General features: G+C 42.1%; 1 protein-coding gene across 2 annotated transcripts; it reads left to right on the top strand.

Moving 5' to 3' along the window:
* The first annotated feature begins 3,523 nt into the window (after positions 1–3,523).
* On the top strand, positions 3,524–18,369 carry adamts15a (ADAM metallopeptidase with thrombospondin type 1 motif, 15a). 2 transcript variants are annotated; one of them, XR_014569452.1, is made up of 9 exons: positions 3,524–4,675; positions 9,200–9,332; positions 9,840–10,007; positions 12,461–12,747; positions 13,050–13,227; positions 13,332–13,507; positions 15,189–15,364; positions 15,735–16,674; positions 16,709–18,369. XR_014569452.1 is itself a non-coding variant. In XM_083768288.1 (8 exons), exons 1-8 carry the CDS (start codon positions 3,740–3,742, stop codon positions 16,528–16,530), a joined length of 2,850 nt encoding a protein of 949 aa, XP_083624414.1. In that variant the 5' UTR covers positions 3,524–3,739; the 3' UTR covers positions 16,531–18,369. The 2 variants fall into 2 exon arrangements, 1 of the variants encoding a protein (XP_083624414.1); XM_083768288.1 differs by having other exon boundaries at positions 15,735–18,369.
* The last annotated feature ends 4,179 nt before the right edge of the window (positions 18,370–22,548 follow it).

Genomic DNA, 22,548 nt, shown 5'->3' with positions numbered 1-22,548 from the left:
GGGAAAAACCATAAACAGTGAGGGGAAGAGGGGTGGGGGATTCAGATTTTACAGGGGCCAGTTTCGAATTGTGCCCTTGTGAGCTAAATTAATTTAGTCCCTTGTTTGTGCCGAATCTGGGTTGCACATGGTTTGTTGAACTCGTGTTGTGGGTGTGGACTTCGTTGACATTAAGGAAGTATTTAGAGACATACATGGTGGTGTAGCGAATCTTGTGGACCAGTGGACCAGACCCATTGCAAGATGCTGTACTCTGTCGTCAACCCTAAGCCATTCCAGATTGTCAAAACGAGCAGGGGTGAGGTGGGTTAGGGGAGTGAGGCCAAGTAGTAGCCTGACCAGTTTGTTTTGGGAAGTCTGGAGCCTTGTTTTAAGGGCCTTTGAGGTGCACGTATCAAGAGGTGCATGCAACATGTAGTTCAGCAACAGGCAGTTCATGATTCTTTGAGGAAAAGTATATAGGCTGTGTGTGTGTGTGTGTGTGTGTGTGTGTGTGTGTGTGTGTGTGTGTGTGTGTGTGTGTGTGTGTGTGTGTGTGTGTGTGTGTGTGTGTGTTGTTTTTGTGTGTGTGTGTGTGTGTGTGTGTGTGTGTGTGTGTGTGTGTGTGTGTGTGTGTGTGTGTGTGTGTGTGTGTGTGTGTTAATTGCTTTCCACTCTAACCACGAAGCAGTGGTGTGAGGTGACAGATTACTTTATTAGAATGTTGTAGGATCTGCAAGTGCATAAATTGTCAAGGCTTGCACTGATATGCACTGCAATGTTTTATTGCCTTCAACTGCATTATATTAGGCTATATATTTATGTAAGCCTTCATACAAGTTATTCTCTTTTTATTCCATATAACATTTTAAAAAATCACACCCGTGTGAAGTCAGGGGCGCTCTTATCATCATACATCATCTCATTGTGTTTACACAATCACTCAAAATTGTCCATTCATTGTCAATGGCATTTAATGCTTGTGTTAGGACAAAGTTTGTGTTTACACACACACACACTAAAAGGTGTGGAGGCATAGGAGGGGCTAGCGCCTCTCAATAAAACTATAGAAGTGGTCTACTGCAGTCTTACTCTTAATGCAGATCTTCGCCAGGCCTGCTCGCATAACTGCTGTGGGCTGTGTCAGTCACAGTCATGGATGGGGTACAGCCATAGAGTTGCCCACCAGGACACAAAGTAGCTGCGGGGGAAATAGTTTATACGACAGATGGGAAGCGTTTAACATTTGTGGCACCTCCAGTGAAAGTGCTTTTGGTGGTGCGCTGTATGCAACATGCTATTTCAATTTGGGGATTTGTTTTGGCAAAACAAGAAATATGGACTATGAAAACCACCAATCATTGTCACATGATGCTCTACCTAATTTGGTGAAAAAACTAAATCATGATTTGTAGCATTTTTGGTGGTCAGTTCATCATTTGTTCCATTTTCTTTTCAAAAAGGAGTAGCTTAGTACCAAAAAGTGTGTTTTGAAAATTGTGGAAAATCTTGTCAGGCGGTATTTGGCAGGGACTATGGGGACTGGGGAGTTGTGTCATAATCCGAGGGACCCAGGGAAAAATGATTGTATGACTTACAGTTCAAAATGTTATTCTGTTATAGCGCCACCATAAGGCTGATTTGGGGTGTAGGTTCTTCCTCAGCCTTGTGACTCGTGTGCACAAAGTTTAACGTTGATCTGTCTAGCGCGAGGAGGAGATTAGCTGGTCAATCAGTCACAGCTGCGACCGGGATTTCCATAGATATTAAAATATATAGATGCAGTTCGTTGGAGCGACCTGTCTCCAACGGGAGGATGAAGGCGTGCTGCGTCGCTGCCACTCAAGTGACTACTGGCCAATCACAGCATGTCTTTTCCGGGACATTGCCAAAGCAAGTGCAGCTGGGAAAGAGGGAGTCGCGCCTCTGAATGGCCTACCGAACTTGGCAAGCTTCTGCTTTGCTTCTGCTTTGCTTTCACTATGCTTCGCAAGAATTCTCTTGCCTCCATGTTGCCTTCCCTCGAGAGACAAAAGCCCCAGAGCCAAAGAAGGCGTCTACCATTGGGATTTCCCATAGAGTTACCAGTAAGACGCCCTAAAGGGCGAGTTCGCGTGCACCCATCCGCCTGGGTGACAACAGACTGCTGGGCAAACGCTGGCACTTTGGCATATGGGGTCAGATCAACATGGAATAAATTCTGTACTGGCCATATGATGGTCAGATCAACATAGAATGTCAGAACAGGAAGGACGGGTGGGGAAGGACCTGTTCTGACATGTCAGAACAGGTCAGCTCCATATATGGAGATCTAAGGGTTTGAGGTTTGATGCCAGATATAGAGTTGCTGGCCAGCTCCATATATGCAGATCTAGGTGATGATCCAGTCTTCTCCATGTATGGCTATCCAGGGTTTGATGAGGTCAGTGTCGTGATATTCATATATGGCCATATATGGAGTGTGTCACGAGGCGTGATGAACTGACAGCCATATATGGTGGCGTGACATGTCACGAGGTGTGATGGACTGAGTGGAGCGACAGCCCCGCCCCCTGCTCTTCATTTCAATAGAATTTGCTCAGTGGCGTTTGAAGCTACGTGCAGTGGCGTGCACAGATAGACACTAGGGGGTGCTAGAGCACTTTTGGCAATGTGCCCTTTTGAAGAAAAAACCCCCCAAAAAATAAAATTTTATTTTATTTATTTATTTTTCTTATTTTGTACAGTGTACACTTTACAGTATGTGGACCATGGTTACATTGATCAATTCTTGATAAAAAAGCTTCTAATATATTATTTAGGCCCCAAAATCTATAAATCTAGATTTTATATTATGGCAACCGGCCGGTTCCACGCGCTGCACAAGGTGCCCTTTTTTCACTTGAGCACCTGCCCCTCTAAATGTCTGTGCACGCCACTGCCTACGTGAACACCTATAGGGGCCGGTTCTGCAGGGGGTTCACAAAATGGTGATGAAAATATTGGATTTTTTTTTTTAATGATGAATAAATAGATATTATTTATTTGTACACAGTAGAATGGCAATAAAAAGGTGCACTGAGCGTAAAGTGAGACAGAGTTGATTGTTCACTATTTATAGCAAAACGTATATAGGGGGTACTTCAAGATGAATCTCAGGGGTTCAGTGCTCGGTTGAACCCCCTGGCACAGGCCTGTTTATACCAGGGGGGTCAGCAATAATTTTAAAAAAAAGCAGCTGATAAATATTTTTCGCCATTTATAGGCTATTTATTATCTAAATACCGTACCTAAATGAATTGGTCTCGTCCCGATGAGAATAAACTATCCAGATGTGCATGCAGAGTGTGCTGTGTGGCATGCACCACACACTATACACAGCACGTGAATCCCCGGTCCGGTGGGAGGAAGTCTCAATTCGTGTAGGCTGTTAGGATTTGCAAAGTTTCAAGTGGCCGCAGGGTAACCTTGAATGAAACAAGACGCACATCCAATGAGCTTTCCCAAACACACCCCTCAAAGACACATTGCATAAAGTCCACACTCAGAAGGCAGAATACGACTCGGAGTCAGCACACAGGTGGAGGATGGGAATGGGTCATCACCAGGAGGAGTTTGCACTGAGTGGAATTAGAGCTGCAGTGTTGTAGTAGAATAATAGGCTACTGTGGGATTACCCTCTCATTTTGATTCTGCAGCTCTCATCGATTTCTTTGCCAGATTGCATTTTCCTTGTGTTGTGGGCATTTTTTTGCATTCTCTCTTGAATGCAAACATCGTCATGTTTATCAGGACAGTCTTTCTCCTGTATTTTATAGCCTCACTCTCGAAACCCATTCATTGTATGGAAAGTGAGCTCTGCTTTCCACTTAGACTGGATAACCAAAATTATGAGAAGGGGGATTTGGACAACGCTGCGGATATTTTCAAAGGAAGTTGTGTTCTGAAAATACATGCGTTCCAGCAGGATTTAGTGCTCGATTTACATGAAGATTCAAATTTTCTTGCTCCATCTGTCTCTGCGCAAGACACAATCTTGGTTAACGATGTTGCAACTGATCTAAGCCGGTGTTTTTATTCAGGCTATGTAAACTCAGACCAATATTCATACGCAGCATTGAGCGTGTGCAAGGGGGTGCAAGGCGCATTTGGTTACCAACAGTGGGAATATTTCATCAGTCCGGTCCAAAATGATACCAGCGTGGTCGGGAGCGGGAGCGCACACATACTCCAGCGCCGGATCAAAAGCAACCTAAATGCCAGCTCAACTTCCAGGTGCGCAGTGGACAGTGGCATAAGTCCTGAGGTTGCGCGGTCCTTGGAGAAATATAAGCACCTGAAAAGTAATAACAATGTAACTGAAACGCTGCTGAAAGGTATGGGAAGATCAAAACGATTCGCTTCGATTCCCAGATATGTGGAGACGCTTGTAGTCGCCGATGAAGCCATGGCTGCGTTCCATGGAGATGACCTAAAACATTACCTCTTGACCTTGATGTCCGTGGCAGCTAGACTCTACAAACATCCCAGTATTCTTAACTCCATAAGTATCGTAGTTGTGAAGTTCGTGGTGCTAAGCGAGGTTGAAAAGGGACCAAAAGTGTCTGGCAACGCAGCAATGACACTGAGGAACTTTTGCACTTGGCAGAAAAAGATGAACAAGTATAATGACAAGCATCCAGAGTATTGGGATACAGCAATTCTGTTCACTAAGCAGGTAAGGGTAGGCTTTGGATCAATGTGAGATAGTAGCATACTGTATAAAGTGGGCCAATTCACCAATGATTAATATAGATGTTAATTGTGTTTTGGCAGATCTATTGTGTTCAGTAAAAAGATAATGATTACATACAGTAGGCCTATTGCCCTACTGTACTCTCAACCTGTAATCTGGACCTATAATCAGTATTGATCAATAGTTGATAGATCACAGAGTTGATGTCCCGAGTCCTATAAGTCGAGCAGCCTTGTTTTCTCAAGGGCTAGTTTCAGAAAACACAATTATTTTGTGCACCTCTAGATATTTGGCCCATGATGCGCAGGTCCAAAACAAAATCACTGCTATTAGCCATTACTCAACTCCATGATACATGATCTTCCATTATCCATTTGTCCTCTTGGATATATTTCCTTCAACTGTTACAGGGGAGTCTTCGGTGTACAGCTGGAGAAACAAACCAGCCGATACAGCTGCACACAGGTTTATTAACTCTTCTGTACCTGGATTAAGAGGTTGTTCCATGGTTCAGGAAGCTGTTATAGTTGGCAAGCATAAAGGAACAGCTGCGGATGCACTTAGAGTTTCAGGGATTTCTCCAGTAAAATGCAAAACTAAAATAACAGGATGACTTTTGGTCAAATGTGACGTTACATACAATATCAAATCACACAGTTAATTGTGTAGCATGGTGTGTTATCTAATCTATAGCCAACCTTTTAGAGTGTCACTGCCCTGAGGGATGCACTAGACTAGAGAAGGAGACTTCCCTCAACCTTCCCATTCTTCCTCCAGCTGTGGGCTTTCCAGCCCGTCCCACCTCCTTGCCTGCTCCCTATTAAACAGACCCCTGAGGGAAGGAGAGGAGGAGGAGGGGGGGGGGGGGTCCTACATGTTAGTGATGTCCTCTCCCTCTGTGTCTGCCTCATCTGTTGTTGGCTGTCTTCAACTGTAGCCACTCCAGTCCAGAGCAGAACTTCTTTGCAGCTGCATTAGCGCTGAAGTCTTGCCTCTCTACATCACATTCTTCAGTTTTCTGCTCTGGTTGGCAGGTTGTTGTTGTATTTCCTGTTCATGTTTCTAAATCACATTATTTTACTCATGACACCTCAGATTACATATCTAGAAGATTACGTGAATATACACATCATATACACATCTGCCCATTTCCCCAAGGGATTAGGAAAGCGCATTTTAGCTGATATATGTGTACAGTATATATTTTTTTGTTTTGTTTTGTGTGTGTTACCAATCTTTAGGTTCACATGCATGGAGCAGACAGTGTGGATGTTATGTGGTCAGTTTGCATGACAATGCTCATAAAAAAGGGATGAGGGATCATTCCTACGGACAGTGAGTCATGACCTGTTGCTGTGCCTGACACCTGGCAGCTGTTATTCACAGGAAGGTTCTTTTTTAATAGAATGATTGGCCTAGCCACTTCCGGGATTGACCAGTATAAGAATACAGGACAGCTTTGCTGTGGAACGTAAACTCTCATGAAGTGTGAGATTTCTAAAATGGCATGGTAAACAAAAGATTCTGTCAGAAGCAACTAGTGCTTTGTGTGTGAAAACAGTTTATGGATGTTTATGAAGAAAATGAATAGGAAGGATTGTGAAAAGTAACTAGTTAAGTCCCATAGACTTTGTTGTATGACAAATAGCGATCTACATGCTGCCAATGCTGTCAACAACAGGGCCACAACAAACACACAAGTAATGGAACATTAGATGATGACACAGATGTGAGCAAAATGTATCTCAGAATGCACAGGTTATTTAATTGTAATGGATTGCAACACATGAGATCAGTTTCTGTAAAACTGGCTGTAAACTGACTGTCTGTTCTGTCCCAGCTGACTAGAATCTGTTAGCACACCATCATTCAGATTGTGAAAGAAACTACCAGTTCCTCTGGAAGATGTGGTGTTAAGTCTTTGGTTCAAATTTCTGTTTCTGTACCTTAAAAAAAAGAAAGAAATGAAAACAGTAGGCCAAGGAAGACTAAACCTTTTAAATCAGCCTCATGATGGTTGGTGTTACACCAAGCTACTTTGCACTTTGGCCTATAACTCTTTACCCTTGGTTCATATAATAACCTATAACTCTTTACCCTTGGTTCATATAATAACCTATAACTATTTACCCTTGGTTCATATAATAACCTATAACTCTTTACCCTTGGTTCATATAATAACCATCCCTGGATTCCTTGGATTCCATGATGCAACTTCCCATATACTGTTTCCAAAACTTGCATAGTGCATACATCAATCAGCATGATCTCTGGAGTCATGTGATACATTTTTGAGGGGCAATAGCCCCTCCTATGTCCAGCTTTGAGTGTTGAAGAAACATTGAAGACACAAGTGTGTAAACACAAACATTGAAGACAAAAGTGAGGATGCAAATTGTGATTGGCCAGAATGAGAAGATGTATGATGATAAGAGCGCCCCTCACTTCACACTTCAATACATTCTGACCAAATATTCCATTCTGATTGGCTATGACTGCCTTCCCTGTTTGCAGTAAGGCTCATGAATGCATCATTCGATCAACCCCAAATTTGAATTTGCATAGATGCTGAACAAAGCTGGCTGCACCCCGGTGGATTCGAGCCCACACCCTCCATGGTGGTGGGCAGGGACTTTACCACTGCACCACCCGAGCCACCCTTACATGACTTTCACTACACTGGGAATTGACAGGACAGGCTAAATACAATCCTTTGTTTACACATAATGCATCTATTAACTATTGGACACAATGATATCATTAAAATAATTAGTGGACCATTATTTAATACATTTTCCTATCTAGGATAATATCTCATAGTGTTGCATGCATATAAAAAACTTTATATAAACACTTTCCAGTCCCATGGTATAAATGTTGGCTATGGATTAGATTGGACTGCAATCATCAAGCCTGTGAGTCAGGTTTGTGCTCACCTGTGATGTGTTGTTGATTGAACAAATTTTGATCAGTGTAGAATAGATCATAGTTTTCTATCTGGATTAATGATATGATGACAGAGTTTTAGTCAGTGGTATTGTTTTTGTATACAGTGTTTTTCTATCTTACTTATTATATCAGTCAGAGTCTGTCTACTGTTTACCAGCCCACAGTGTCATTTGTAGTTTTTATGAAGACCAACTCTGCTTTGTCCTCAGGCAGTTATGGTTTCCTTTAAACTCGGCAGCTTCCATGGTTGTTCTATGAAGTTGTTGCACATTTATTTTCTTAACTAAGCTACACAAGATGTGCATTGTGTGTGAATAGCCCTTTTTCTCCAGAGCATTAGTAAGGGATTCTATCCATAAACCTGGCACATTTATATTACCCCAGAGGGAGGTGGCTGGTAATACTGTAACTATAGTTTCTTATTAATGTACACAATAGACCTGGGCTTAAGAGAACACAACTAAACATTTCCAGATCTCATAAACTATGCTTATTAATGTTATTATGATATTAATGTTGCAGAGGCATTGTTCACTAGTCCACATAATTAGTAGTATTGTTACTGCTCAACAACTAAATGAATTAAGTATTCATTTTGAATGGACCCAAAGCCCTAGTATAAAGCCACTGGCAAACTCACCAATTTACAGGGTCCACCATTAAGTGCATACTTATCTGTGCACAAAATGAATAGAAACCAACAGTGGTGCTTTACTTTGCCGAGAGATATTTAACAGACATCTTTTGTATCAAATGGCAACATCAACACCAAAAGAAAAAGATAGATGACAGATGTGGGAAGTAGGTCATTGCCGAGAACAAACTCATTGACATGGCTGTTCCTTTCTTTCTTTCTTTCTTTTTTCTTTTAGTCAATAAATGGTCCTGCATACGTCATCTGCACACATGAACACATCTGGACTGGATTTTCACTGGCTAGCAACTGTGCTTTATACTGTAAATAATTTGTCATAGTACTTTAGTTCTTCACTTGCATGTATGATCAAGAGGAACAAATCATCTTGGGGTTTGAGTGATTTAGTGTTGAAGTGAGATTGAGAAAAACAGTGCATTCTCTTCAGCGGCTAGATGTTATTGTCCTGCGTCTGAGGCTAGAGGAACAGTTCTGTTCAGGGATTGAGACAGAAGGGCGTTGCAGCATGGTGGTTACTCCAAAAGTTGTCAGTGAGCCCTGTGATTAGGAGGTGCAGTCAACTGGTCCAAATGCATACACACTAAATTTGTGTTTAAAACGTTGCGGTAGAGAAATAGGTCATTTGGAAACATCTCTCTTGGTGTGGAAATGTTATGATTGGAGACAGTTACATTACCTCATATTAGAAGGTGAGTCCAAACATACTTGTCCACTAAAAATAATTACGGACTGGGTGGCAAAATGCCTGGCCCTAGCACCATAAAACTGTTTCACAAACAATTATCACACCGCTCTTAAGTGCAGCAAGCATGGGAAGTCGATACCGTGATTAGTTGAGCTGAGGTTTTGAAGCACACGGACCAGCTTAGCAGTAAATTGTGTATGTTTCGTCCCTTTTCCAGGACCTATGTGGAGCCTCCACCTGTGACACTCTGGGCATGGCTGATGTTGGCACCATGTGTGATCCCAAACGGAGTTGCTCTGTTATTGAAGATGATGGCCTGCCTTCTGCCTTCACTACTGCTCATGAGCTTGGTGAGTGCAGTCGTTCAACACCATCATACACATCTACGTTATTGTGGACTTACTGGTAGAGAGGCTCTGGGAGTTTGAAGACCCTCGGCTCGCCCAGTCAAAGTGTCCCTGAACAAGACACAAAAATAACACACAAATCTGTTGGATAATGACAACAATGAATGAAACAAAACAAGATAAAGATCAAACAAAACTTAAATTGAACTATAAATTATATATGAACTATTCCAACAGCCAATATTTACATCAATGTCCTCAAATTTAAATGTTTAAACGGTAACAGCTCCTCCTGTGTGCTCACCTGAGCCATCTGAGCTGCCATCCGCTGGGCAAATGCACAAAAGTAATTCTCCTACTCTGGGAACCAGTAAATACTCCTTTTCCCCTATGTACTGATAATCATAGTCCCATCTATTCTAATCATGTAGTTTGTGGAAAATGTCCGTTCAGTGTTGAAAGACATGGTGTATGACCTCCCCGTCCTGTCCATCTGCTTTTCCTCGGCAGGCCATGTGTTCAACATGCCACATGACAACGTGAAGGCCTGTGAGGATGTGTTTGGGAAGCTTCAGGACAACCACATGATGTCCCCCACGCTTATTCAGATCAACCGCACCACTCCCTGGTCCCCTTGTAGTGCTGCCATCATCACAGACTTTCTAGACAGTGGGCACGGTGAGTCATTGGTACCCCTCAAATCTGTGCACAGTAAATCCTCAGTGTTAATTAATCTATTACGGGTGCATTTGGTCACATTTGTATACTCTCAACGAATGAATTGACCAAACACGGTAGGAGGAAACCAAGACAGACCAACTTCCATTGATTTCAATAAATCAAACTTTATTGTCACATTTACACACGTGGTCAAAGCGTGGGTGAAATTCTTCTTAGTGTTAGCTCTCAACATTGTATTATTTAATGTTTCCTGTATTTGGTTTCCTGTGGATGCCTGCCCCTTTAGGAGACCAGAAGCAGGCCATGAATCTCTTAATTGCAATAAAGAAGTGACAGATACTAAGCACAGATACCTTTGCCACTTAAAGTCAATGAAGTACATTTTTGACCTGTTCTTCACAAGGCACATCTTTTTCAGACTAGAATGTATCTTTGTACGAGACCTGTCTGTGTGAGCCTCACACTCGTGTGATCTAGCAACACTAGTTATAAGACTTTAGTGACAACTGGGGTGACGGCACCCACTTAATTAGGAGAGCAGGAGTACAGTATATACCAGTTCACCTGGCAGTCTTGGAATCTTCTCTATTAAGGACTTATGGTTTTATTGAATGAGGTCTGCTGCAAAGACCCTAAAGATAGAGATCCTTATATAAGATGGTGATCCTCACATCACTTGATGGTAACAATTAAGAAAAAAAAGAAAAGGAAAAAAGATGTGATGTTGGCAACAAAGTGCTTACATTGCAAGAGCACATGTTGACACTGACATAACCACAGAGATTTGACTGTCCTTGGTCAATTTTTTATGCTTTAAAAATGTTTGCTGTGCAGAGGCAAGCCTCAAGCCTATTGACCTTGGCTTGAATTGACATTTAAAATGTAAAATTCTATACATTTTCTATTTTGCCTCAGCTTTATGTTTCCTAATAATCAATTGAAATAATGTGATCAAGAGCGTTGCATTGTTGTTCATTCTTTCATTTGAACATTCAGTATCAGTATCAGTGCTTGAAATGTGACATCTGACTGTGTAACCTGCTGCACAATATTTTACATTTCCTCAAAGGATATACTGGAGAAGGACAGAGGCATCTGTAGAAATGCATTCTGTGGGTTGCAGAAGGATTGCCAAGCAGTGCAAACCACTGAACTTGGCCTGCAGAACCTTGCTAACTTTTATTTAAATCTGTTCTGCATCTGTCCCAAATTAGAGGGGTTGTTCTAGGGAGAGCCACCACAGTGGTTTGGACAGTGAGGTGCAGTGCCCAACATTTCCCATGCAGGTTTACTCAAAATAGAATGACTGTCTCCTTTTTCAGAGAATCCTGCAGAAAAGAAAAACACACACTGATGCATTATATAAAACACTTAATTTGAATGTCAGGAGACATTGTTCAATGTTCTCTTCTATGTCATGAAAACAAGAGTTAATATCACAAAGTAGCTTTTCCTTATAGAAGAAAGCCGCAAATACTTCAAAAAGGAGTGGCTGTTTTGGGGGAAAGACATGTCACCACACTTTGGTGCAGTATGAGATGTTAGTTTTTGCAACAACTTTTCTGCCAATGGACATAAACCACCAATAAACACAGCCATGGTCTGATGATTTGTCATTAGAGTGGGAGAGCAGACTTTGTTTTCATTTCATTCTGCTTACTGTGTGTTGTTCATTTTCTATTTAATTTTCTATCACAAATTTGACAGCACACTTGTGCTGCCGCTTGCCAAACTAATACACAACAACAAAATAAGTAGGTTACAGTGTAATGAGCTGAAAGAAAGCAACAGCACTTTTTTCACCAGGAAAACCACTTATTTCTGAAGTGTGAATTCCCCTTAAGGGTGAGAAGTTGGGAGTTCCAAGTGTTAAAATACCACCACCTACAACCCCGCTCTTTCTCTGATGCTGGTCTTTCATGTTTCCCAAACACCTGCTCGTCAAACCCTAACCACTATATTAGGCTGTTCCTGGAAAGGACCGTGTCTCTCTTTATTGTAATGTTAACCCTTGCACCTCAAAACCTCAAACACAAGACTGATGACTGTCACCCAACAAGAGAGGAGTTAAACAAGGGTGCTTGGGGGTGCGTTTAGGCTTACTGATGTGTCTCTCTGTTCTGTTTGCTATACTGAACCATCAGCGATATCTAAAGAAGCTCTTTTAATTATTACATGATTTCATTAAACATTACATGGTGTTGCTGCTGTTTAATTCGACAACCCCCCACCACACACACCCACACACACACACACACACACACACACACACACACACACACACACACACACACAAAACACCTTTGTTGCAAAAGTACCGTTGACTATCACTGAAGACAATAAACTTCACTGATAAAAAAAAAAATCCAAGTGTTGGTGTGTGCCTTGGTTACTTTACTTAAAATTTACATAAAATTGGACTACAGTCACACTTAGTCTCTCCAATCCAGGTGAGTGTCTGCTGGACCAGCCCCAGAAGCCCTTGGCCCTGCCTGACGTGCTACCTGGAGTCGCATATGGCCTAGAACGTCAGTGTGAGCTGGCGTTCGGAGACGGTTCAAAGCCTTGCCCCTTCATGCAGCCACCGTGTGGCCGTCTGTGGTGCACAGGAAAAAACAATGGCCAACTGGTGTGTCAGACGCGACACTTCCCCTGGGCAGACGGTACAAAGTGTGGGGATGGCCAAGTCTGCATCAGGGGCGTCTGTTCTGACAAGCAGGGCGTCTATGATGTTAGGGTAAGCCTACTACGAAATGTCCGTCATCATATACACGCACGCACGCACACACACACACACACACACACACACACACACACACACACACACACACACACACACACACACACACACACACACACACACACACACACACACACACACACACACACAGAGTTATCAGTATCAACTTAGACCTATCATAGCATTCCAAAAGCTGTCTGAGTGGTGTAAAATGTGTCACCTGTATGGAAATGGACTGAGGTGTAATGCAGCAAGAGCTATACTGTATTACCCCACTGTTCCCTGTCTCCCTACTTTAGGTGGCTGGGCGTTGGGGGAAGTGGGGTTTGTTTGGATCCTGCTCACGCACATGTGGAGGAGGTGTACAGTTGGCTAAAAGGGAGTGCAACAACCCAGTTCCATCAAACGGGGGTAAATACTGCCAAGGGGTGCGGGTCAAATACCGATCGTGCAACCTAAACCCCTGCCCTGACACAGGTACGAGTTGCTGAAAACAGACAAGTATGTTGGAGGATGTTTCCCCCCTGGGGGTTGTTTCACCTCCTGACCTCTTGCACCCTCCTTCCCCACTGTGTTTGCAGGTAAGAGCTACCGTGAGGAGCAATGTGCGGTCTTCAACGGCTACAACCTCAACACGAATCGTCTCACTCCCTCCGTGGAGTGGGTACCAAAGTACTCTGGCGTGTCCCCCGAGGACAAGTGTAAGCTCATCTGCAGGGCCAACGGAACCGGGTACTTCTACGTCCTGGCACCCAAGGTGAGCAGGTCCACCTACGCTGTCTGTGGACGGGTTTTGTAAATAAGTTGCACCCATGATTTAAGCTTTTTGCTGTTGGATGGAAATGTATCTCCGAAACTGTTTCTTTGCAGGAAATGGAAAAAATAACCTGTATTCCAATGGATCCAATGTAGTTATTATAAGCTATTATTAATACGTTTCATTGGTTAAATATTTATAAAACCCACAGACAACCACAGCTACTTTCACTTAAAAAATGTTTCACAAGTAGCCGATCTACAAGCTCACAATGTGTTGCGAGATGCGACTTGTTGAGAGCTTGTAGATCGGCTATTCTTTACAGTAACTTTAGTGTGACACAGTACTGCAGTATGACAAAGTAGGTCATTATTTTACGTAAAATGTTTAAATATTGAGATATGTCGTTTCTGCCCGACAGCAACAATATGTCAGCGTTGATCAATTGCGGCTATTTGCAGACAGTTAGTTAGTTTTTCCCCCAAGAAAGTTTTATCTATAATTCTATCGCAGACACACAGTAGTCTCCAGTCTTAACGAATGGAGAATAATACTGAAGTACAGTACAGTACAGTACAGTACAGTACAGTACAGTACAGTACAGTACAGTACAGTACAGTACAGTACAGTACAGTACAGTACAGTACAGTACAGTACTTAATACATGACATGTATAATGTAGCAAGACAGGAATGGAGAGGGGGAGGAGAGAGGGCTTATCTCTGTGTAGAGTGAGCCTGAGCAGGCTTTGAATAAACCCACGGTCCACATTTCACACCATTATGTCATCTGAGGAGGAGCCGATATAGGATAAAATTCACTGGACATTATATTATGAGCAGTTTATCATACTGTATGCCATACAGTATGATAAACTGCTCATTTCATCTGGGCCTCTTCTATTATGGCATGTGGTGTGAGGAGGCTCAATGTGCTCAATTACATGTTTAGCTAACTTAGTTAGCTAAACATGTCACGTTTTGTCACGTGTTAGGGCCCCAACATAAAATAGATAAAATAGTATAGGGTTTGAAGCACAGTGCTCTACTGTGCTGTGTGTGTTTGTACACACAGCCACCTACTTTACTTTGCACCTACAGCCACCTACAGTACCTTCCACCTAAAAGTTACCAACCTCTGGGGTTGTAGCTCTGCCATTTTCGGCATGCAACGCCACCATTCGGCAAATGATGAATCAGACTTTACTGCTGATTACCATAACCAACGCATATCAAACTAACGGGCTGTGACCATGTTTTCAAATACCTATACGGGACCCTTAAATGAACACAAATGTTTGTGCACACGCTTGACTTTGGACTCAAGCACATATACAAGCACAATTTACATGCACATTCATATGCATGCGCATGTATGCCTAACACACGCGTTTTCATCAAGATGAGGAACAATTATTTTACTACTGACTTCACATTTCAAACACGATAAGCATGTATGTAAGCGCTGAAATCGATTATTGTTTAATTGTGGGGAAAACATGGGAAATGTTGTGTTTTAAAGATATTTATCAGGACACCTTTAAATAGTTTGAAAAACACAACAAGCCATACCTGGGTAAAGACAAGTAAAAAAAAGTACTTGCGGCTATTTGCAGTCATATAAAGACAACTCAAGTTTACTAAGTATAGGATGTTAATAAAAGTACATTTGTGTACTAAAGGTGGTCGATGGGACATCCTGCTCTCCAGACTCACCAGGGGTGTGTGTCCAAGGGAAGTGCATCAAAGCTGGCTGTGATGGGAAACTGGCCTCCAATAAGAAGTTTAACAAGTGTGGAATCTGTGGTGGTGACACCAAGGGCTGTAAGAAGGTGTCAGGCCTCTTCACCAGACCTATGTAAGTGAATCCCTCACTTTGTTGAGCTGCAATAGAGACCAAACGTCTTAGCAGAATGCTTCTCAGTAGTCTAAATCTAGGGTCATGCAGAGTGGCACTAGCATGACAGCATTCGGGCACACAGTATTGTTATTGTAGGTTGGATCATGGGCACCCAATTGCTGTTGTGACACACTTGATAACTAGCTCTGAATGTCAAATATTCTTATTGCTATTATTAACCTTCACTTCACATCATATAAATTGAAAGGTCGTAATTACTCTTTACAAATAATTCAATCATAGAATGAACATGAAATGAATGGATAATTCAGTTATTAACAGCATCATTGTCGGTGTGACTGCACCGGGATTATGTTTTGTCATGCAGAAACGGCTACAACTTTGTGGTCATGTTGCCAGTGGGCGCCGCCAACATCGACGTCCGTCAGCGGGGCTACAAAGGCATGGTGAGAGATGACAACTACCTAGCGGTGAAGAACAGTTATGGAGAGTACCTGCTAAATGGGAACTATGTGGTGTCTGCAGTGGAGCGCGACATCATAGTGAAGAACAGCCTGATGCGCTACAGTGGCACAGCGGGAGTCTCTGAGACTCTGCAGGCTGTCAAGCCCCTGGGAGAGTTCCTGACAGTGGAGGTGCTGTCGGTGGGCAAGATGACCCCCCCTCGCATCCGCTACTCCTTCTACCTGGCCCGTGACAGCAAGGAGGACAAGACTCTGAAAAAGGAGAGTCGTGCGCGCTCCTCTAACAGCGTCCTGGCTGAGGACGGTGTCAAGGAAACGGGCGAAGACGTCCTGAAGAAGCTCTCCTACAGTAAGGACAGGCTTGAACCTGGGAAGTGGATATCCACAGGGTGGGACCAGTGCTCCGTGACCTGCGGAAATGGCATCCAGAGGAGGATGGTGCAATGTCTGCAGCCAGACGGGAAGCCGGGGTTAGACTGTGATTCTGCGAAAAGACCATCAGCCACAAGGGTTTGCGGAGACCCATGTCCTGAGTGGAATATTGGCGAGTGGACGCCCTGCTCCAGAACCTGTGGGAAGGGCTTCAAGAGGCGGCCATTGCGCTGCGCCACGCAAACTGGGCTGCTGCTCCCCAGGGACCATTGCACTGGCACTCGCAAACCACAGGAGCTGGACTTCTGTAACCTAAGGCCTTGCTAGTGACTAAAACCTCTGACCATATACTGTAGTAACCCCTTTTGATCGGACCAACAGGAAACCACCACCCACCAATAAGATTCACACACTGAAATCTGTCTGTTTGATGCAAGTGTTTCCATTTGCAACATGGGGCCGGTGAAAGAGGCTGGAGAAGAACAACATGGGGCCGGTGAAAGAGGCTGGAGAAGCACTTGCTTGGAAGAGTCGAGATGATAATACAGGGAGTAAAGGTTGCCGGTGACTCAATGCAATTACTCTCACTATCACATTATGACAAGTTTTGAATGCAGATTTCTAGTTGGGTTGTGCAAACAGATCAGAGCAGCGTTATAGTAAAGAACTTGAGAGCAGGTTGACCATTTGTTAATTGTGTAGTTTGAAAAGTGATATGTTGGGGAAATGAAAACAGAATTGACCGTATTGAACGACTGTGTTATATACACAACAAAATCTACAACTCTACAGAATATGCCCTAGTATTGCACAATACTTAATATGGTGAGAAAATGTAGATCTTTTTAAATGTGGAGAATTTAATTTGAACCACCCTTTAACCCTCCCGTCCCTGTTTTGGGCCAACAAGCTATTTTGATGGTCTTAAGTGCTTCAATCGGGACAGTTGTTTTTAAAGGAAACAGTGAAAATATAACGATGCCTGTTGTGCTGAAAGTCGACAATGATCATGTCACTGCTGCATTTCCATGGTGCCTCTTGAAATCTTTAAATACGAAAATAAACACAGCATAATACACATAACAGTGTGTTCCTTGCTGTAGAGGCTGCCTATTTTTAAATTCATACCTTCTGCACTGCTGCTACCCCCAAAAGAAAATCTACTTTGTATCAATCCAAATTGGGTCAGGGACTAAGGGAGAGAGCTACCACAGCATCATGTTCTAAACATTTCACTCAAAGAATTTTAACATGAGCGGAGGAAAAAAACCCTAGATTTATAATTTTTAACAATAACAAAATGGTACAATGGACCCTTGTGTTTCTTCTCTTGTACTCTCCAAATGAGGGAGAAATCACCTGTGCTGTGTAGACGGTGACTTTCTGCAGACTTTGCTCTGAAACAGTCATGGAAACAGTTAAAAATAGAAATCTGAAATCACACTGGTGGCGTTTGAACAAGCTGGACACAAAACAGGGCAGGAAACACTGACCACTCCAATGTCTTGCTGTGTGTCAGCTGGCATGGTAGCTAGCTCACAGTGATGTCATCAGGCTACACCCTACCGTATGTTGGACTGCTCAGCTAAGATATGACTTGGTCTGTAATGTGACTCTTTGTGACTCCTCTGCCACATTCAACCTCTGTCTTTTGGCTCTTTTTGACCACGAAAGGTAACCCAGAACCTTCCATCACCTGAAACTTTTCAGAACCTGTGAAGTACTGTGTTAGATTTTGTTTACGTTGCCATTATAACCAGAACTGCCCATGAACGGGGAGGTACGCCATAAAAAAGAAAACTCAAAACGCACCGCATCGCAATGCAGCTCCTTTTTTATTGTAGGCTAATTCCGCAATTTTTGAAAATGTTTGAGTTCTGGGTTTCCAGAACTCAGGGCTAGTACCATCTCCTGAGCAGGGCCCAAATTAGGTTCCGAGAACCTTATCTGAAAGCGAGCCATAGCTTATGGAAACCAGAACCTGTGAAATACTTCACAGTTTGCTTAGTTATTATAGTCGAAAAGAGCCATTTGTTTCTCTTCTATTGGTGCTTGCATCATTTGACCAGAACTCTCGTCTCCTCGGTTCATAATGTTCAGCCAGGGCTGTAGCTCCATTAAGTAGGCACAGTTGCCATAGATCATTTATTACCGATGAAACGATAAAGTGGGAGGGAGGGAGGGGAGGGGGGGGGGGGTTTGGGGGAGATTGGCATGGTTGTACAGAATGTGTGTTTCACTGGACCACCTCATTCATGGCCCAACAGCCTGAGCCAAATCGTTCTTTCTGCACACTTGATGAAATCCCTGTAATCCATTATATTCTTGTATTGGTTCTTAATAGGGCCACGTTGTGCAACTAAAAGATGGTTCCTGTATTACTTGGAATATTTTTCATCAGCTTTTGCACTTTGTACAGCAAAAGAATCCAATGACCTGCACGGGCTTCCTTGTATACCATGTATACATCCAATCAGCTGTGTGCAAATAAGCAATGTAAATACTTTTTTTCATATTTTTGTCTACGCTGGCATTTGCAGTTGTCTTTGACTTCAGTATATTTATTCCAAATAAAATAATAAATGAACAACATTGATACAATATGTCTGTATTTTTCATTTTTGTAGCCATGATATGGTAGTCAAATTAAGTCTATGCTTAGTCAGCAACTCAGCCTTCCTTGGCTAAATAAAATGTTAGAAAAATAAATAAAATTATTAAAAAATATTGGCGCAAAGGTGATTAGTCAGCATGTGTTAGCTTTGCAGCATTCCAGACTTCAATCTTTGTTTCTCCATGCTTTCAATCAAACAGTTAAAGTTATCTAAACAATTTAGAAGTAGGTCACTCAAAACCTGCAAATATGTTAGTGTTTCTTTTTCTTCTGCAAATGTTGGGTTACAAGTTCTTCTATGCAAGTGTGTGCAATGTTGAGGCACGAATATGACACAAGTCAGCACATATGACAGACTGAGGTCTGTGGACACAGATAAGAAGTAGCCTACTTGGAGGTATTTTCTACTACCGCATTTCTATATCAAACAAGGTCAAGTTTATTTACATTGGGCTATTCATGTTACAGCAGTTAAAAGCTCTTAAAACACAGTAAACATACGACAAAGGACAATAACAGACAAATACAGTCACAAGATCCAGATAACAGATTAAAGAAAGTGCAAACTACAGTACCAAAGTAAAAGTACTCAATCTTTTCAAATGTGTCTATTAGCTGATCGCTACATATTGTGAGCTTGTCGATTGGCTATTTTTTTAATACACTTCAGAAGAAGTAGAAGAAATAAAGTAGTGTATAATGGACATCTCAATTAAAGTAAAAGTACCTCAATATTGTACTTAAGTGCAGTACTAGTAAATGTACGCCGCCACTGTAAACAGCTATACTGACATGTCAGTGACAAGGACTTGTCTGACCTACATAAGAGTCGAATGAGGCAAACCTGGAAGGCAGGCAGTGAGAGTGTTTATTTGCTCCCCAAGTTGGCCTGTTCTCAGGCTCACAGTGGTATCTAGTTGCAGGCCTGATAGATTTCAGAATGCCAGACTCCTTATCAAGACGAACGTTTGGCTCCTTGAGTCCTTTCACATTATGTTTTTGATCCAAAGAAATAAATCTGATACTTCTGTGAGGCCCAGTTACATGCAAACTTTAAACTTAATTAAAATAAATGTTCTCAGTCCCAAAACAGTGTTCAGCCTTCCTAATATACAAAGCATGTCTCATTACTGTACACCATAGTAACTGCCAGCTGGCTCCACCACAACAGAAAAAGTTTTGCCTTTAAAGGAGAAAACCTTCTTTACTAACGATCCCTGATACCATCCTGGTTCGTTCAACACTTCACAGTTTCACACACATCTTTTTGTAATCATCCAAAAGGCTGCAAGAAAGTGTAATTCTGGATCCCTGAGGTTTGTGCCCAAATCGTGATTCGATGAGTCGAATGATATTTGTGCGCCATAAAAAGACGATCTACAAGTTCACGACGTGTTGCGGATGCGATGCATTGTGAGCTCGTAAATCGACTATTTTCGCCGTGCAACCCCGTCATAGGACGGAGCATAAATTAGGCGTAAGAATGAGAAAGGGCCAAACCGTTGGATGAGAGGCGACATTTTGACCTCATTAGAGCATCCATGTTTCCCATTTAAAGGAACTGATCCACAAATCCAGATTTTCCTTCCATTTTACACCCCCGCCTCCTCGCCAAAAAACCCTTACACTTAATTGGTGAAACCACCGAAAAATAGTCAAGAGCCTTCTGGGGATAATTAGGGTCAGGATCCAAAGACTAGATTCTATGTGGGTTCTTCCGCCTGATCAACGGCAGATTCCTGTTTTTGTGGTACTTGCTGAGTCAGATCGTCTGTGGGCCACGAAAAACCATTTGAAAGACGTTCAAAACGCTGAAAGAAGTGCTTTGTGTGAAGTTGATGGGATGCTGAGTGGGTACAATGTCACTGCAGGACCCAATAGGCATCCTCATTAATGCACAACATCTCTGAGGAGGTCTGCTGACTGCAGCGGGAACTCAGTCTGCAAACAATACCGATGACAGATTCCCGGCTGACTTCCTCCCAACTGATTCATCAAAGTCGGATTGTGTGGTCTAATGTGTTCACAATGTATACATGTGACCTACTTTATTATCATTATGTTTTCTTTACCTCTAGTCTTCAATCCTATAGTCTAGACTTAGCAAAATGGACCTGAGTTGGCTCTATTGAAGCACTTTTTTCTGTCTACTCTACGTCAAATCTCTTTGCCAAAAATAGCAGATCTACAAGCTCCCAACGCCTCTCATACCTTTAACAAATCTAACATTTAGTTTTCTGAACATATGTTATGCTGTGGTGGACATAAAGTGTGTGTGTGTGTGTGTGTGTGTGTGTGTGTGTGTGTGTGTGTGTGTGTGTGTGTGTGTGTGTGTGTGTGTGTGCGGGTCCAGAGCTAATCTGGCAAACCACTGGACCCATCAGTGCCAAACTTCATATATGCACACTGCCAGTAGGCCAAAGACAAATGTGTATTATACTTACATTTTATAATGGAGGTCAAGGCACTGAAACCTTAACCTAATTTGGAGATAGGACTCTCCTGATCATGGCCCAAAAACACTATTTCACGAAATTAAATATAATTATATAAAACATATGAGATAAGATATACCTATGCAAATGTTTTGTCTCATGGGACCCTCAGTCATCTTGTAACATTTAAATATAAATGTTCAGAATGAGGTAATGCATAGGGAACTCTATGGGTAGTATATCAACACACATATTAATGTACAGTACATTAGAGCTCAGTAATCTGGCATCACTCCAAGCCACCTGTGATATGGAGATGTGTCCTTGACCTACCTTGGTGGGCTTAATAGGAGAGGAAGCATAAAATGGGCCAGGGAGGGCCCACCTGGGGTGGATTTGATGTGGTTTGAACATGTCTTGACAGTTGACATAAAAATAATATATTTATTTTTCCTTTTTTTAACCACTTAACCATTTAGTATAGATTTAGTATACATTTTTAAATGACAAATGTTTTTTTTCTTTTTCTTCTCACCTTTAATAACATGCTCAAAATAGGGATGCCAGGTTGAAAGGGGTTAAAGTCCATGTTTAGGAAAATAAAAGGAATATGGAACAATGGATGAATGCACAGCAGGAAGGCCAACAGCAAGAAATTGCATTCAGGGTTTTAAAATGTAGGATAATCCCAGAAGAACAGTAATGAGTGTACCAAGTAGACTTCACAATTTAGCCATCGTTTATAGTTTAGAGATAAAATATAGGAAAACCTAAAAGTAGTACATAGTCTCAGTGTTGAAAACACAAATATGTTTGCCAGAATGCTGGCAAACTGTTGCTTCAGTGCAGCTGTAGGAGAAATAATTTAATGTTTCATTTAAAGTCCCCCTCCACAGGCACGTCAACTATAGAGCATCAGATTTCAATCTGGGGTTTCATATACCATTTACTCTAATCAAGGTCAGAATGAAGAGAAAGATAAACTAGAACCATGTGTGTCTTTATGAGTGGGAATATGCTAAGTACGGAGTGGGGGTGGTTTGGAGATCTTACATTATTCTCTTTGCTAGTCTATAATTTGGATCACAAAGGAGAGGGGAAAAAGCCAAAATATGGCATTAATCATGTAGTTGTGATCAACGTTTCAGAGTGTTTATATTCAGCAGGAGCAGAGCAGACCACTCATACTGTGCAGAGTGTATTTTAAATACATGTATTTTAAATGCATATTTAAATGCTTGTTTGTACATTTGGCTCGAATGGAAAGAGAATGAGATGTAACTTGTATCAAGATGT

This window comes from Protomyctophum parallelum (genome assembly GCF_964188405.1).
Source record: "Protomyctophum parallelum genome assembly, chromosome: 1".
NCBI classification, from domain to species: Eukaryota; Metazoa; Chordata; class Actinopteri; order Myctophiformes; family Myctophidae; genus Protomyctophum; species Protomyctophum parallelum.
This window is presented reverse-complemented; position numbering and strand designations above follow the sequence as displayed.